We start from the raw sequence: 18,018 nt of genomic DNA on the forward strand, positions 1-18,018 counted from the left end.
TTTAATACATTTTGAGATATAACTTTAAGATATAACTTTCTTCTCAATAGGAAATTAATGTATGCATTAATTAATTAGAATCTTCCTAAATTTGTTATTAACATTTGAAATGGTTAGCAAATTTGGGTTTATATCTTCTGTTTTTATGTAGTGAATTTTATAACCTTGAGTTATCCCCTTCAGTATGAAAGAGTGATATTGTGCCATACATTTATGAGTTGTGTCTTTTAATGTATGTAGTACTTTTATGGAAATGAATAAAAACAAACATTGTGTCAATCTTTGTCCATGACCATATTTCTGTTGATCGTGTGTCCTATATAACCAGTGAAATATATTTACATTAAATATGTTTACCTATGCATAATTTTAGGAAGATTAAAATTTCTTTTTTGACCTGACAATTAACCATATAGTGGACGTGTGAACAAGTCTACTGAAGTAATTGTGAAAAGCTAATGAATCAGAGGGAGCACAATAATTATCAATAATTATTTACATCATCACTTCTCACTCATTACTACCATGTCATAATAGATTACAAGGAAAGGGAGCAGCCTTCTTAAAAACTCAAAATGATCTTTAGAGTACAAAATACTCTTTTAAAGTTTGTTTTCCTTCTGAATTTGGGAAATTCAATGGGGGAAAAACAGTACCAAAAATATTATCAGGGCGCCTGGGTGGCTCAGTTGGTTGAGCAACTGCCTTGGGCTCAGGTCATAATCCTGGACTTCCGGGATCGAGTCCCGCATCGGGCTCCCAGCTCCTTGGGGAGTCTGCTTCTCCCTCTGACCTTCTCCTCTCTCATGCTCTCTCTCACTCATTCTCCCTCAAATAAATAAATAAAATCTTTAAAAAAATATTATCAAAGTTGGCTGGTCATGAAATGGATATTTAAGCACAGGTCATGGATGTTTTGAGATAAGATTGGAATCTTAACATATTAGTTTCTGAGAAAAAAATAAATTGTGCCAAGTTTATGGATGGTGCTTCATGTGATATGAGCACTGGCAGGAAATGGACTGCTATAGCAGCATTCTAGTCCAACACGAAGATATTTCCTAATGACACTTGTAAGGAAAATATTCTTAATGGACATAATCTCAAGCTGCACACTTGTTCTCTTTTCTGAAATACAGTCTGGGACACACATTTGCACTGATTTAGGGCCAGTGGGCTAGCGGTTTACATGGGTAACTAGGAACTTGAAAGCAACAAGATTGAAGGATTACTGACATGATGATCTGTTTGTAGATGGACTTCCCCAAGTGGTAAAAGGAATTGAGAATATTAACTTCCACATGAATACTTGGTAATTCCTATCAGATATGGATCAGTTATCAGTAATTTGTGAAAGCAATGATCCATTATCTTCCATATTCTTTGCGATCTACTTTGCTCATTCTTTGGGTTCTCATCAACAATATAGCCACGGTAGAAAAGCTAGAACTCACAGCATGGATTGCTAAACATGCCTGACCTAGAAATTACCCATGGTAAGTGCACAATTTTCTGATGATGGTTATCAAAAATATATGGAAAGAGGCACCTGGGTGGCTCAGAGGGTTAAGCCTCTGCCTTTGGTTCAGGTCATGATCTCAGGGTCCTGGGATCAAGCCCTGCATCAGGCTCTCTGCTCAGTGCGGAGCCTTCTTCCCCCCTGCCCCTCTGCATACTTGTGATCTCTCTCTCTCTCTGTCAAATACGTAAATACAATCTTAAAAAAAAAAAAAAGAGAACATCTGGGGATATGTTATAAAAAATATATGGAGAAAAACAAACCGTCCATTGATGGATGAATGGATAAAGAAAATGTGGCATATGCATACAATGGAACATCATTTGGCATTAAAAAGGAAGGAAATTCTGCCACAGTGACAATGTGGATGAACCTGGAGGACATTGTGCTAAGTGGAAAATGACAATCAAGGCAAATACACCATGATTCCCGTTATATAAGGTATCTCAAAAAGTTAAGCTCATAGAAGCAGAGAGTAGAATGATGATTTCTTGGGGCTGAGGGGATGAGAAATGAGGAATTGCTGTTCAAAAGGTTTCAACTTATTAAATTATGCACGCGGAAACAGTTCCAGACATCTGTTGTGTAACATCGTACATGTTGTTACAATACTGTGTTGCACACTTAGAAATTTCTTAAAAGGGTAGATCTCATGGTAAATATTCTTACTACAACAAGAAATGTAAATAAATTCTTGGGCTACCAGCCAGCTGTCATGCTTCCATTTGATTACATTGGTTTTTCCGTCAAGAAGTAGTATTGATTCACCCAGGCTCTACTCTAGTTGTTATCTTGCCCATTTTGCTCAATTGCTTCTGTTCACATGACTATATCGGGATTGAACAAATGCCTTATTCACTATTATGCCATATTGCAGTAGAACTTTGGTGTAATACACTCACTTTGCAAGAACAGAAGTAAGGCAATGCCCTCATTCCCATGGAATTCAGTGGAATCATCAGGCACCACATAGAAGAGAATCAAGGGAACTAATGGAATGGTGGAATCACTTACAAAGACTCAGTCATTAGAACAACTGCTATTAGCCCATTACAAAGTTGGGTTATTGTCTCAAGGATATGATCTGTACCCTGCATTAGCAAATAATGTATGAGGCTATTTCTTTCATAATCAGACTGTTGGCCCAAGTACCTTGGGTCAAAATGGGAATGCCAGTGACCACCCTAATACCTGCTAACCCATCCTCTTTCCCCCATTGCTGTCTCTATGTCATTAGACTTTTCTGAATTAGTGTACTTATTACTCAACAGAAGGATAATTTTATGGGGGGACACAGCAACTGCTCTTGTCTCCTGGGTATTCATTTCACTGAACCGACAGGTAAACAAAATGCTTTGTATTCTTTTGGGTAACTGATAGTGATTAGCAAAAGATATTAATAGAAAGGAGAGGGGGAGGTGTATAGAAGTAACCCAGGGAATTTTCCAGAATGCCTTGTAACACCATCGTGTCTGCCAGTGAATGTTAATCAACAAGTATAGCAATTCAACATGGCAAGACCACAAGGGCCCAGATCCTTCATCAGTGGAGTTTGAATGACTCCACCAAGTAAGCAGATTCTGGATTCTGAGTTTATTTTCGAGACCAAGGTGCATATGGAAAGAAATGATCAAATATTGCCCTTGACCAGCACACATGTGAGGACTTAGGAGCTACCATTGTTTTAATTTAATTTTTATTATATACAAATGGGATTTTTTTTGACTGATATTGTACAGTTTAAAAAATAATTGAAGTTTATACAGCGACTGTTGGGAAATTACTTACTTAATATATGACACCCGGACAAAACTTTCAAGCAAGCAAAATTACAAGGTGAACCTAAATGTAAATCCAATGAATCAATGTTTAACCTCTACTTAAGGAATTAGAGGGCATTTGGTGGGCTTATTTACCCCACATCATCCCCGTGCCATTGTACTTCTAATTATCAATTATCAGTGACAAAATAGAGCTAAGGAATAAATATAGAGAGTTTTAAGTGAAAATGAATGAACTTTATGACTAGAAGAAAAATTTCCCTAAAATATATTTCATGACATAGTATTTTCTTTCATATCTATGTGTTAGCCTACCCCAAGCTTTGCTGTAATGATGTAATGATAAGTTGAAATGCTTCTTTTTCAGTGAAGAAATTAGGAATGAAAGATCCTTTTGGTCCCTCCCAAAGGATTCACACAAGAAGAGAAAAAATTAACTGTTGTTAAGTACTTTGACTCCTACCAAGTTTTGGCTCTTCTTTTTCCTTTCTTTTCTTCCCTTTCTTCCTTTCCTTCCTTTTTTTTCTTTCCTCTTTTTTTTCCCTTTACTTTTCCTCTCCTCTCCTCTCCTCTCCTCTCCTGTCCTCTCCTCTTCTGTTCTCCCCACCCCCCAAATCTAGAGATTCTGTGGTCCTCATGGATCTTGACTCCCGAGCCCGAGTATCTTAGTATTTATGCTTCCTTCTCTCCCAGGGGGACTATCTCTCAGAAGGTGAGAGAAACCTCAGTGCTGTAATTATTTGAAAAAGTTACATCGTTATGGTAAAATCAAAGCCAGTAGAGATAACTGCTGCTGACATTCTGGTGGATGATGAGAGATTCTGCATGGCTCAGGACCTCTACTTACATATCCAAGATAATCTACTTTGCTTCTTTTTTTTTTTTTAACATTTTATTTATTTATTTGACAGAGAGAGATCACAACTAGGCAGAGAGGCATGCAGAGAGAGAGGAGGAAGCAGGCTCTCCACGGAGCAGAGAGCCCGATGCGGGGCTTGATCCCAGGACCCTGGGATCATGACCTGAGCCGAAGGCAGAGGCTTTAACCCACTGAGCCACTTTGCTACTTTGCTTCTTTAAAAGCATTTAGCATCCAAGAATGCCCGACAGAGTATCCTGTGGATTGACTCCTCAGGTTCACTTTGTGTAACTGTAGAATATAATTCCTGGAACTGTTTCAGTATTAGCAAAGCATCATTTGGAAAATTCACCTTGTGTCTCTTCCACAAAGGACTATAGCGTTTTTCAGGAAATTGACTACCTAATGGGTTTGGAAGTTTTTTTGGAGGTGGGGAGGGATTCATTTTACTTGACGTAGTGGTTATTTAGAACCTGTGGCATTGTCATTAATTAACTTTATGTTTATCCTTTCTAGAATTAAGAAAATAACAAGAGTTAAAGACCAGGATTCTGGTGCTTCCTTCTAAACAACAAAGGTGAGAATAAATCTTAAAACATGTGAGTTTTGACAAGTGATAAATCATAAACTGACTACTTGTTTATTGGCTCCTCTAGGAAAGACTCTCTTTGCTAGGTATAAACATCTTTGGGAATAAACTTATTAACATTAGAACTAGTTTGATAGGAATAAATCTGGATAATTAAAATGATCTACAATCTTACCCTGGGAGAGATTAGAGGAAAATAAATAGACTATATTGAAGAAATATTTCATGACAACTTCAGGCTCTCTTTTCACCTTTTAAGTAAGTATTTTATGCCTTTTCTTTTTAATCTTTAGCATTTTCCTTGATTCCTTTCCTCAACTTAGGATGGTTTATCGAAAAAATAATATCCAAAACATATTACTAATTTTTAATTTAATCAGTGCTGATTATTTTGGTGTGCATTGTTGACTGAGCACAGAAAGATATGATAAAATAGTGATAGGTAGTATCTGTCAGGTGCTTATTCTGTCAGAAATGGTTCTATTTACATGTACTCTCTAAGTACCCCTAGGAAAACGTTGGGAGTTATAGTGTTTTCATCCCTGGTTTATGTGAGGACACCATAGTATAGTCACTTGCCAGAAGTTATGGCAATAACTTAGTTGCCATGAGTAGATTATATAGAGGATATAAGCAAATTACATAAGTCACTTATTCCAAGTAAATGTGAGAAGCAGCCTTGGATGTTCTTTCTTGTACTTAAACCTAAACCCATGCTAACCGTCTGAGTATTTCAAAGTCTTCAAGTTTTTCTGATTTTGCATTCTCAATTGTCATTCAACATATATCTGTGTAATAGATATTGATTAATTGCAATCTGCCAGACACAGAACATTGTGCTGACATACATGAGGACAAATTGAAGTTTTGATCTTAAGGAAGAACTTATTAATATTCAATATGAATATTAAAATATGGTGATAATAGCTGCTGTCTTTAGGAGCATGATATATGCAGATGTGTTTAAACCGAGGTTGAAAGATTGGAGAATTTACTTTGGAGACAAGAAAATTTAATAAGTCCAAAGTATAAATAGAGATAAATTGGGTAAAGGAACTGCAATAGATTATTATAAAAGGTGGTAATCTGCAGGGATTAAGGATGCATGGATTCTGCAGCCAGGGTTTTTGACTACAAATGTCACTTCTGACCCTAATAGGTGGCTCTCAATAGACTTTACTTCTCTGTATCTTAGTTTCTCCATGTGTAAACTAGAGAATAGGGTAGTACTCACCTCATATTATTGTTGTATGGATTAAAATAAGTAGTCAAAATGCATTTAGAAGAGTGGCCGTTGTGTAAAAAGTGCTCCATTATTGTTATTATTATTGTTACTTAGGCAGAACCATGCATAGAGGGGCCTGAGGAGACAGAAAGAGTGACCATATCGTTAACACAATGAGTTCAAATCCTTAGTTGAGCTGTCGAGTAAATGAGGTATGATGGCTGTGAAAGTCATATCCCAGGCAAATAAGAATGCAATCAACAATCCCTCGTATGTATTTTTGTTCAGTATCTTTTTCTTTCTTTCTTTCTTTCTTTCTTTCTTTCTTTCTTTCTTTCTTTCTTTCTTTCTTCCTTCTTTCCTTTCTTTCTTTCTTCCTTCCTTCCTTCCTTTCTTTCTTTCTTTCTTTTTCTTTCTTTCTTTCTTTCTTTCTTTCTTTCTTTCTTTCTTTCTTTTCTTTCCTTCCTTCCTTCCTTCCTTCCTTCCTTCCTTCCTTCCTTCCTTTCCTTATTTCTTTCCTTCTTTTAGTATCATTTTCCAAAGTAACTCTTCCATTTAGGCTACCTGTAGATCTTCTTAAAAAAAGAAAAAAAACAAAAACAAAACTATGAGCTGCAGGCTGAAGGAATGCAGGGAAATGATCATTATGAAGGGGCTGCAGAGGCCCACCTGGGAAAGAAATACTAGTATTTGAGTCCTAGTAACGTTTGTGTTTCTTTGTGCAGAACCTTGATCTTAGTGAGTAAATAACTTACAACAGAATTCAAAATTTCCATTACCCACAAAAAGTAATTGTACCTCTTAAGTCATTTTTAAATTCAGTCACTTTCTTTATATCTGCTGCTTTGTAATGTAAAGACTTGAAGTTAGGTTTTCTAACTACATTATTCTATTAAATTATTTGTGCTTTCTTCCAATTACTCCAATTTCTTCCAATTCCAATTAAATCATGATTCAGAAACATACACAGAAGTGATACTTGCATATGCATTTGGGTGGAAAGGAATTGCATTAGATATAGAGGAAAGAAAGTGTAATTCCACCGCTTGTATGAAGAGGGACATAAAACTAACCTTTTGATTTACCATCAGTGGCAATGGTTTAAATTTAATGGACAGTGATTTTATAAAGTTAAAATGTATGATCACCATAGAATAGGTTTGTAAGTCCTAAGTCTGTAATTATTATTTCTAGCTAGAACCAAGGAGTTCATTTGTTTATTTTTCCTTGTGTGTCTCAGCAGGTTTCTGCTATGGGTGACAGGGGAACAAGCAATCACTCAGAAGTGACTGACTTCATTCTTGTAGGCTTCAGGGTCTGCCCAGAACTCCACATTCTCCTCTTCCTGCTCTTTCTGCTTGTGTATGCCATGATCCTTCTAGGGAATGTGGGGATGATGACCATTATTATGACTGATCCCTGGCTGAACACACCAATGTATTTCTTCCTAGGCAACCTCTCCTTCATTGATCTCTTCTATTCTTCTGTTATTGCACCCAAGGCTATGATCAACTTCTGGTCTGAGAGCAAGTCCATCTCCTTTGCTGGCTGTCTGATCCAGTTCTTTCTCTTTGCCTTGTTCATTGTGACTGAGGGATTTCTCCTGGCAGCCATGGCTTATGACCGCTTCATTGCCATCTGCAACCCACTCCTCTACTCTGTCCAGATGTCAACTCGTCTCTGCATTAAGCTGGTGACTGGTTCCTATTGTTGTGGCTGCATCAGCTCAGTTCTTCAAACAGGCATGACATTTACTTTGTCCTTTTGTGCTTCCTGCACCATTGATCACTTTTACTGTGATACTCGTCCACTTCAAAGGATATCTTGTTCTGACCTCTTCATCTATAGGATGGTTTCTTTCTCCTTATCCAGCATCATTATCATGCCTACCATCATAGTTATTATTATTTCTTATTTGTATATTGTGTCCACAGTTCTGAAAATACGCTCCTCTGAGGGACGTAAGAAAGCCTTTTCCACTTGCAGCTCTCACTTAGGAGTCATGAGTGTACTGTATGGTGCCGTCTTTTTTATGTATCTCACTCCAGACAGATTTCCTGAGCTGAGTAAAGTGGCCTCCTTATGTTACACCTTAGTCACTCCCATGTTGAATCCTTTGATTTACTCCCTGAGAAACAAAGATGTCAAAGAAGCGCTAAAGAAACTTCTAGAGAAGAGAAATACAATTGTTTGATTTTTATTTATTTTCCACCATTGATTTTGTGGCAATTTCTGTCATATGCCTCATGGCCATTACTGAAAATCCTTCTCCATAAAAAATACCAGAACTTTTTCAAGGTGAGTTACCTGGAACACTGTTAATTCTGAATGTCCTGGATATTGGAGATATACTGAATATTAGATCATTTTTCAAGATGAACCTCACACTATCTCAAGTATGACTTTGTTTCACAGAATTGATTTCCTTTATTATAATGGTTCATTGTTGAACCTGACTTTTATATGTCATTCTATTGTGTAAACAATGTATTGTCTGGTGTTTGTCTTAAAATTGCTCCTGGCAATATACACAGTCACTAGTGATGGACAGTAATGCCCAACTTCTTTCTTCTTCTTCTTCTTGTTCTTTTTCTTTCTTTCTTTCTTTCTTTTTTTTTTTTAAATTGAGAGTGATAGAAAGAGCGAGAGTGAGACAGAGTGAGTTTGGGCAGGGGCATAGGGAGAGAATTTCAAAGAAACTCCCCACTAAGCACAGAGCATGACATGGGGCTCAACCTCATGACCCATGAGAACATGACCTGAGTGGAAAACAAGAGTCAGACAACTGACTGAGCCACCCGGGTGCCTGAATGCCCAACTTATTTTTTAAAAAATAATATTTTCCAACTTAATAACTACCTGTTTTTTAGCATGTTAAACTGAATTTTCATTTTGAATGAAGTATGGTAAGTGTATTTTATCAAGAGGAAAAATAATAATAAGAAACAAATGATAAGTAATTTTTGCTATATGCATTAATTTGGAAAATTTTATATCACAGGTGTCAGGTATTGTAGGTTGTTCTGAGACACAGCTAGTTGCTAAATCTTACTATAAAAAACCAAAGTGGTAGTGCAAACATGAATGATTTTGGGCAATCATTCCTTCAGTTTGGATTTTCATGCATTTTTTCCCGTGTTAATTATTGTGAGAAATATTGAATAAAGGTATGGAGCAAGTTGGTCATGAAAATAGTGTGTGGTCTAAAATTTATTGCCCCTGAATATTCATTTGTTTCATAATTTTATTGACTGTGTAATACGTTTTGTGGTGGGTTCAGGTGTAAATAACCTTATTCTTCAGGGAGCTTACCATTTAGTGTGAAAATCACAACCTCACACAGACAATTCAAATCCATAGATGTTTATGCCAAAGAGAAACATACAGATTTCAAAGTGGGGTGCCTGAGAGCAGGTGCTCACAAATAGGGAAAGTCTCAGGTAGATGGAAGATGTATTTAAAGGGAGTAAGATTGGAGTCAGTATACTGTTATATCAATTCATGTTATTGATGTGGGCTTGAAGTGTAGCAATAAGTGAAAAAAAAGAAAGGATGATTTGAAAATTTCCATGTTAGATACAGAGAACTGATCAACTGATTAATATGAGGGGAGTACAGGAAGGAGGTGTGTCTCACCATGTCTGAACTGGTATCATGTTTCTGGTGATGGTACCAACAGATAAAAAGTAAAGGAATTCTTAGCAAAGTAGGAATAGAGGGACATTTCCTCAGCTTGTAAAAGAATATCTACAAAAACCTACAGCTAAAATTACATTTAATGTTAATGAAATAGAAGCTTTCCCACTAAGATAGGAATCAGGGAAGGATGTCCCCCTTCACCACATCTCTTCAGCATTTGTTTGGAAATCTAAAGTGATGCAATAGACAAAAAAGTAAATAAAACTATTATGGGCTGAATTATGTCTTCCCAACTCATATGTTGAAGGCCTAACCCCTAGTATCTCTGTATGTGACTATAGTTGGAGATAGAACCTTCAAAGCAAGGCTCCTACAGTGGATTTTAATACAGTCTGACCAGTGTCTTTATAAGAAGAGATCAGGACACACAGAGAGATACTGGATGTGCATGTGCTCTGAGGGACAACCATGTAAAGAGGAAACCAGTGACAGACATCTGTAAGCCAAGGAGAGAATCCTCAGAATATTTATTTATGGCACATTGATCATGGACCTCTAGTCTATAGATCCGGGAGAAAAAAAAGTTGGTGTTTCAGGCCCCCAGTCTCTGGTGTTTTGCTGTGGCAGATATAGCCAATTACTATAAAAGATTAATAAAAGTAAAATAAAATTCATTGATCTGGGAAAAAAAAGGAAGATAAGTAAACTCTGGGGATCTAATGTACACCATGGTGACTGTAGTTAACAATACTGTATTGTATACTTGAAAGTTGCTAAGACACTGGATCTTAAGAGTTTTCACCACACACATGAGAAATGTGAGGTAATGAATGTGTTAACTAACCTTACTGTGGTAATAATTTCACGATATATACATATGTGAAATCATTACACTGTACACCTTAAAATAACACAATGTTATATACCAATTATATCACAATAAATCTGGAAAAAATATAAAAAAAGATTAAAGAGAATGAGAAGGAAAAATAACTTCATCTTTGCTCACAGGTGACATTGTTGTCTCTGTAGAAAATCTGAAAGAATTGACAAAAACACCGTCCTGAAACTAATAGGAAAGATAGGAGGATTGCAGGATACATGGTTAGTATACAAAAGTCAATTGGTTTCCATATACCATCATTGAGCAAGTAGAATTTAAAATGAAAACACAGTGCTGTTTATGTTATCACTTACCCCAGTAAAACACTTAGGAATGAACTTCACAAAATATGTACCAGATCTCTAGAAGGAAAAGCATAAAATTCTAATGGAAGAACTCAAAGCAGACTTAGATAAATGGAGAACCACTGAAGGTTCATGGAGAGGAAGATTAACATTGTCAAGATGTCATTTCTTCCCAACTTGAGATATATTTTCAATGCAATCTCAATGAGTTATTTTTTGGTTATTTTTGATTATTGACAAACTTCAGATACTAAAGTGAAGTTTATATGAAAAAGCAAAAGACCAGAAAAGCCAACAGTATATGGAAGGGGAAGAACAGAATCAGAGGACTGACACTACATGAAGTCAACTATACACAACCATACAGCTACAATAATCAAGACAACTGGTATTGTGAAAAAATAAACTAATAGAATAATGGAACAAAACTTAATAAACCGTGGATTCAGGATGACAATGGGTGTCACTGTAGGCTCATCAATTGTAATAAACATACCAATCTGGTGGGGCATTTGACACTGGACAAAGGTATGTGTGTGTGTGGGGGGGTAATTGGTAGATCTCTATACCTTACACTTCTATAAAAATTAATGTCTTAATTAAAAAACAGACAAAAGACAGTGTACTACTACATACCTATTAGAATGATTAAAATAAAAACCACTGACTACACCAAATGCTGTCAAGGATGTGGAGGGACAGCCACCCTCACTCATTGTTGCTGTGAATGTAAAGTGGTACAGCCATTTTGGAAGACAGTTTTTCAGGTTCATGCAAAACTAAACATACTCTTACTACATAATCCAGCAATTGTGCTCCTTGATGTTTACCCAAACAAGGTGAAAACTCGTGTCCACACAAGAACCTGCACACAAACGGTGAATGAATAATAAACTATGGTACTTCCAGACAATAGAATAATATTCAGCACTAAAAAAAAAATGAGCTAAATCTTTCAAGCTGTGAAAGGACATGAGGGAACTATAAATGCACATTACTAAGTGAAAGAAGCCAACTCAAAAAGGGTACATACTGCATGATTCCCACTATATAACATTTTCAAGTTATTGTACCTTTAAACTCCAGCATATGTTTTTGAAATAATTTCTGTATTTTTGTCTTTTGCCTGTTTATTTTTATGTCTGTATTATTGAAATCTCTTTGGTCTGAGAGGCATTCTGTGTCACCTCAGAGGCATAACCTTAGGCTTGTGCGTACTCTTGGATGTCAGCAGTTTTTTGGGTTAGCTTTGGCTGTGTCCTCCCCTGATCATTTCATTGAGTGATGGGCCTCTGTAGGTTTTCCACCCAGCAGAGACTCCACTAATTCTTCTTGTTCTATTGTTTTGAAAACATTGTGGGACACACACACACACACACACACACACACACACACACACATATATATATATATATTTTTTTTTACTATGTTTCATATCGTTACTATCCAATTGTTTTGGTCCCCTCTGCAAAGATAGTCTTTAAGGGCAGTCTTTGAGGTTTGCTCCAACCCTAGCATAGCTTTCTTTGTTGTCTTCTTCCCTCATTGTCTCTGGTAATCTTCTAGTTGGTCTATAGTTAGCTTTTTGCTTTCATGGAACTACCAGCCCCTTCTTAATTGCTTATGACCAAGTGTGTATTGTGTTTGAGAGTCATTTATGCTAAAACTTTCCCACACTTCATTCCAAATAAAGCCAGTTCACTTGAGGAGAGCTTTGAAGCCCTTTGTTGTTATGGCCTGCCTTTCATTCTAGGTGAAACCTGTGTTCAAGCATTCTAGAACTGGAACAGGACCAGTGGCCTAGTTCTCTTAGAGTGACACTCTGGCTTTATGAGCAGGTTTCTGGGTGAGGTCAGTAGCCTATGATCTTCTAAGCTTATCTCTCTTGGCAAAAAATCTCTATCCTTTGAACTGGAGCAAGTGGAATTGGAGGCCTGTAATTCTTGGCCTGTAATTCTTGGCCTGTTATGCCTGGGGTAGCTTCTACTCTATGAATAGGCCCTGGGTAGAGGAAGAGATTTCTAGACATTTTAGCCTCTCTTGCCTTGAATAGAGCTTCTGCAATGTGGAGCTGGAAGAAATAAGAAATGTTTTCAGCCCACTCCTCTCAAGGTGATATGGTAGCCCCTGAGTGGGATCCAGGTGAAGAGGAGCCTGTCTGCACTTGCCTGTGCACTTTCTATCACCCTAGGCTGAAAAGTGGAGGGAGGGTGTGGGAGTGGGCTCTGGCTCAAATACAGATGTGTGCATATTCCTATTGGCTTTATTCACAATATCCCTGATTTCAGAACCTACACTGTATAGCACAGGCATCCACCTTGAATGAAAAGTAAAATGAGAAGAGTAATTTCTTAACAGGAGTGAGAACAGAATATACCTGAATGCAATTCCTGTAGCAATACAGAAATTTCTTGATACCAGGAAAGAAAAGAAAAAAGTCAGCACTGAAAAATTACTTCACTTATCTTCTGTGGTAAGGTCTATTAGCTTCTAGCTTAGCCTGAGGATTCTTTTAGGAGTCAGTTGGATGACACCGGATGTATATTGTTCTAGGGAATGATATATTTAGTGATCTTTCTTGGTGTCCCTCTCTCAGTGATATCCTGGTGTGAGTGTGTGTGTGTATGTGTGTGTGTGTGTGTGTGAGAGAGAGAGAGAGAGAGAGAGAGCAAGAGTGAAAGCATGCTAATGTTTGATTTTATGTGTATATGTGCATCCGATGGTGGTTTTGGTGGGGGGTACAGCATATGGTGCTTGTGGAGGAATGTTGTTCTCCCTTGACAGTCAATACCATTGTTAGGGTATTTTTTTTTCTTTTTTTCTTTTTAAGGATTTTAGTTTTATTTATTTGTCAGAAAGAGAGTGAGAGAGAGAGAGAGAGCAAGCTCACAGGCAGGCAGAGGGGCAGGCAGAGGCAGAGGGAGAAGCAGGCTCCCTGTCGAGCAAGGAGCCCGATGTGGGACTCAATCCCAGGACACTGGGATCATGACCCGAGCCGAAGGCAGCCGCTTAACTGACTGAGCCACCCAGGTGTCCCAGGGTCTTTTTTTCTCATTTTGATAAAAGATTACCAATATCCAATGGACAAAGATTTAAAGTGCTAGGAGCATCATTCATTTCAGGTTTATTACACTATAGGACTCAGCTGTGGCCTGAGGGCTCTGCATTTTATTCCCAGGGGAGGGTTAGTAAAATATGCCTCTTTCAACCCACACATGTTTGTCCTTCATTTCAGGAAAGAAATAAGACACAACCTTAGCAAGTGAGCATTTATTTGGAAATCTTCGTGAAGTTTTTCTACTAAGTGGGCCCCCTGTTTTCCCCAGTAATCTGTGTTTTTAGAAATGTGAAAGAAAGTGATGACATTTTGTTAAAGTATAAGAGAGGATTCTTAGAGAAAGACATAGGTAAAGAGATGAATAGATATCACATCTGATGATGATACTATTTTGTATTTAATTAGAGGCTCTATTGCCTTTTTGGTCATTTTACAAACTTTTCCATTAGTTGTCACCAGGGAGATGGGTAAGGATTGAGATGACAAAGTAGTAGGCAGTTTCTCAAACTCTGTCTGGAAATGAAAGCAGATATACTTGGAGACATGGGGATTCTTCATGGCAAAGAGTAAAGGGAAAGGGGCAGAGAAAGTTTCTGTCTTCCCTCTCAGACTTAACATCAATAGTGTAGAAAGCAGGAAGAATGGGCAAATCTGACACCTCTGAAATATGGGTTAAACAATTTATATAATCTAATCATTCATATAACTCTGAGATCTAGATACTGTTATGTACCCCATTTTACAGGAGGAAATAACAATGCAGAGATAGTATATAACTTGCCCAAAGTCACATTGGCAAACCCAGAATTTGAAAGCTCAGTCTGGTACCTGAGCCTATTTTCTTAACTCTGAAGTAACCATGAACCATTATTACCTTTATACTTTCTTCCTCATTTATGAGGTAGCATTGAGTCAGAGATGCTCAAGAATTAGAAGTCATTATTTTTCCACCTCATTCTCTTTTTATCAACCATCGGTAAATATTCAGCTCAATTTACCTGCCATTCTAAAGATAGTCTCTTCTTTACTGTCCCTAATAATTCTGCCTTTGGTAAAGCCATCATAACCTCTTACTTGGACAATCATACACTTTCTGGAATTACCATCTTCTCCTTGTGAACATTTACCTTCCACAAAGCTACCAGTATGGTTTTTGTAAAATGCCAATTTGAACACAGCACTATCTTCCTAAAAATCCCAATGCCTAACCTCTGTCTACAGAATTAAGGTCAGTTTCCTTGGCTTGACATAGAGGTTTGAATGATTTCCATTAGTTTCCTTTTTTTTTTAAATAGTTATAATTTATTATTTTTATTTATAAAACAATTTCAAAGTATTCAATAATAATTGGCACTCAAATATTTTTATCATCAAGGCAATTTTATATGGATAGAAATATTAATACACAAAAGCAATTACAAAACATTATTTTCCATTATTTTAGTGCAGAATAATACCATATACAACTCATATTTTCCTTATGTACCTGCCCATTACTTTCAAATATCTATTTGCTAAATTGTTGTTACATTTCCAGGTTTTTCCGCTCTTTTGAACTGCTAGAACTCATTCTTTTAGGTCATTAGTTTCCTTTTTAAAAGCTCATCCTTCACTCATTGTCTTGTGCATAACAAATTTCATGAAGTTCACCATATAGTTATTACTTCCTTTGCATAGAAGCCTATTTATTTCATGTTGTTTAATGCTATTTATTTTTTTAAAATTTGCTTTGGACATGTTCCCTGATCATTAGGACCAGTCCCCTTAAGAGATTGCTCTCTTTTTATGTTTTCTACAAATGTCTTTTTCACTGATTTCCATATGTTATTTTAATTCTCTAGTCAGCTGTTTTCCCCTTATTTCATGGTGAGCTAAGTACTGAAATTATTTATACATAGGGAATGTTATAGGGCAAATAATGCATCCAAATCCAATAATAATCTATGTGATGAATTAATTCTCACTAAGCCATATATAACAAAAAATGAATTACCTTTATTTTTTGTTCATTTTCATTACAGTTTTCTTGTGAAGAAAGAGGATTTTCAAGAATAATTGATCTAAGCCAGAGAAAACATTAAGAAGTGTGTCAATCATTTAGCCTCTGATTAACTGAGCAACTAACATGTCATCCTTAGGATTCTGTATGCTCTAGAGTATCTCTTTCTCTCATCAAGCACTCAAAAATATTTCTTTGATAAATCTTATATTTTGTTCTGTCTTAATACGTCAGATTTTGTTATATCACCAATTATATACCTTATATAACATTTGTTACTGATTCAAGATAAACAATATATCCCAACATCATCCTCTGAGTGCCAGTAGCAAGCTTGGAATATATTTTTCCTAAAATCAAATTACATGGCAATCATGATCTGCACCCAACTGAAGATGAAGTATTCCATTCCAAAATTAACAGGAAAAAACCACCCAAATGTGCCCTTCAGCTGTAAGTACATGGGATTCAGAGGAATAAACTTTCTAAAATTAAATATTTCAAAATTGTGAGTGCTTTATGTGCATCAATGCCTTCCAAAATTGTCATAATGTTCAGGCCTTTCAGTTATATCATTGTTAAGATAGAATTAAATAAAAATATTTTTTCCCCAGAATCTTTCTCAGAGCTTCTTTGACATCTTTGTTTCTGAGGGAGTAAATCAAAGGATTCAACATGGGAGTGACTAAGGTGTAACATAAGGAAGCTACTTTACTCAGCTCAGGAAATCTGTCAGGGATGACATACGTAAAAATGATGGCACCATACAGTACACTCACAACACCTAGGTGAGAGCTGCAAGTGGAGAAGGCTTTCTTATGTCCCTCAGTGGATCTTATCTTTAGAACCATGGACAGAATATACATATAGGACACCATAATGACAATTATGGTAGGCAAAATAATAATGCTGCATAAGAAAAAGGAAACTATCTTATGAAGGTAGAGATCAGAACAAGAAATCCTTTGAAGTGGATGAGTATCACAGTAGAAGTGGTCGATAGCTCGGGAAGCACAAGGACAAAGTGAACGTCACACTGGTCAAAAGAATCGAGCAAATGCAGTCACAAAAATAGGAACCAGCTACCAACTGAATGCAGAAATAAGTTGACATCTGGACAGAGTAGAGGAGTAGGTTGCAAATGGCAATGAAGCGGTCATAAGCCATGGCTGCCAGGAGAAATCCCTCAGCCACAATGAACAAGGCAAAGAGGAAGAGCTGGGTCACACAGACTGCAAAGGAGATGGACTTGTTCTCAGACCAGAAGTTGATCATAGCTTTGGGTGCAATAACAGAAGAATAGAAGAGATCAATGAAGGAGAGGTTGCCTAGGAAGAAATACATTGGTGTGTTCAACCGGGGATCAGTCATAATAATGGTCATCATCCCCACATTCCCTAGAAGGATCATGGCATACACAAGCAGAAAGAGCAGGAAGAGGAGAATGTGGAGTTCTGGGCGGGCCCTGAAGCCTACAAGAATGAAGTCAGTCACTTCTGAGTGATTGCTTGTTCCCCTGTCACCCATGGCAGAAAACTGCTGAGAGGCACAAGGTAAAATGAACAAATGAAATCTGGGCTTTGTTTATAGTGACATAAATATTTCCTTTAATGTAAAATAAATTATTTACATCTTAATTAAATATTGCATAGCAAAGGAAACAGTTAACAAAACCAAAAGACAACTGACAGAATGGAAGAAGATATTTGCAAACGACATATCAGATAAAGGGCTAGTATCCAAAATCTATAAAGAACTTAGCAAACTCAACACCCAAGGAACAAATAATCCAATCAAGAAATGGGCAGAGGACATGAACAGACATTTCTGCAAAGAAGACATCCAGATGGCCAACAGACCCATGAAAAAGTGCTCCACATCACTCAGCATCAAGGAAATACAAATCAAAACCACAATGAGATATCACCTCACACCAGTCAGAATGGCTAAAATTAACAAGTCAGGAAATGACAGATGCTGGCGAGGATGCGGAGAAAGGGGAAACCTCCTACGCTGTTGGTGGGAACGCAAGCTGGTGCAACCACTCTGGAAAACAGCATGGAGGTTCCTCAAAATGTTGAAAATAGAGCTACCCTATGACCCAGCAATCACACTACTGGGTATTTACCCTAAAGATACAAACGTAGTGATCCGAAGGGGC

The 18,018-nt window shown here is 37.0% G+C and overlaps 1 protein-coding gene and 1 pseudogene across 1 annotated transcript; one reads left to right on the forward strand and one right to left on the reverse strand.

Annotated features, from left to right (window-relative positions):
* Nucleotides 1-7,186: 7,186 nt before the first annotated feature.
* Nucleotides 7,187-8,167, forward strand: LOC111158001 (olfactory receptor 9K2-like). The gene has a single exon (XM_022519773.1). The coding sequence runs from the start codon at nt 7,226-7,228 to the stop codon at nt 8,165-8,167; it is 942 nt and encodes a 313-aa protein (XP_022375481.1). The 5' UTR covers nt 7,187-7,225.
* Nucleotides 8,168-16,424: 8,257 nt separating this feature from the next.
* On the reverse strand, nt 16,425-17,435 carry LOC111157994 (annotated as a pseudogene).
* Between the last annotated feature and the right edge of the window lie 583 nt (nt 17,436-18,018).

This window comes from Enhydra lutris, unplaced genomic scaffold (assembly GCF_002288905.1).
Source record: "Enhydra lutris kenyoni isolate GAN:26980312 unplaced genomic scaffold, ASM228890v2 scaffoldscaffold56, whole genome shotgun sequence".
In the NCBI taxonomy this organism is placed as follows: Eukaryota; Metazoa; Chordata; class Mammalia; order Carnivora; family Mustelidae; genus Enhydra; species Enhydra lutris.

What these genes read in the sequence shown, in the direction of transcription:
- LOC111158001 (XM_022519773.1), top strand. Translation starts at nt 7,226, where the DNA reads ATGGGTGACAGGGGAACAAGCAATCACTCAGAAGTGACTGACTTCATT.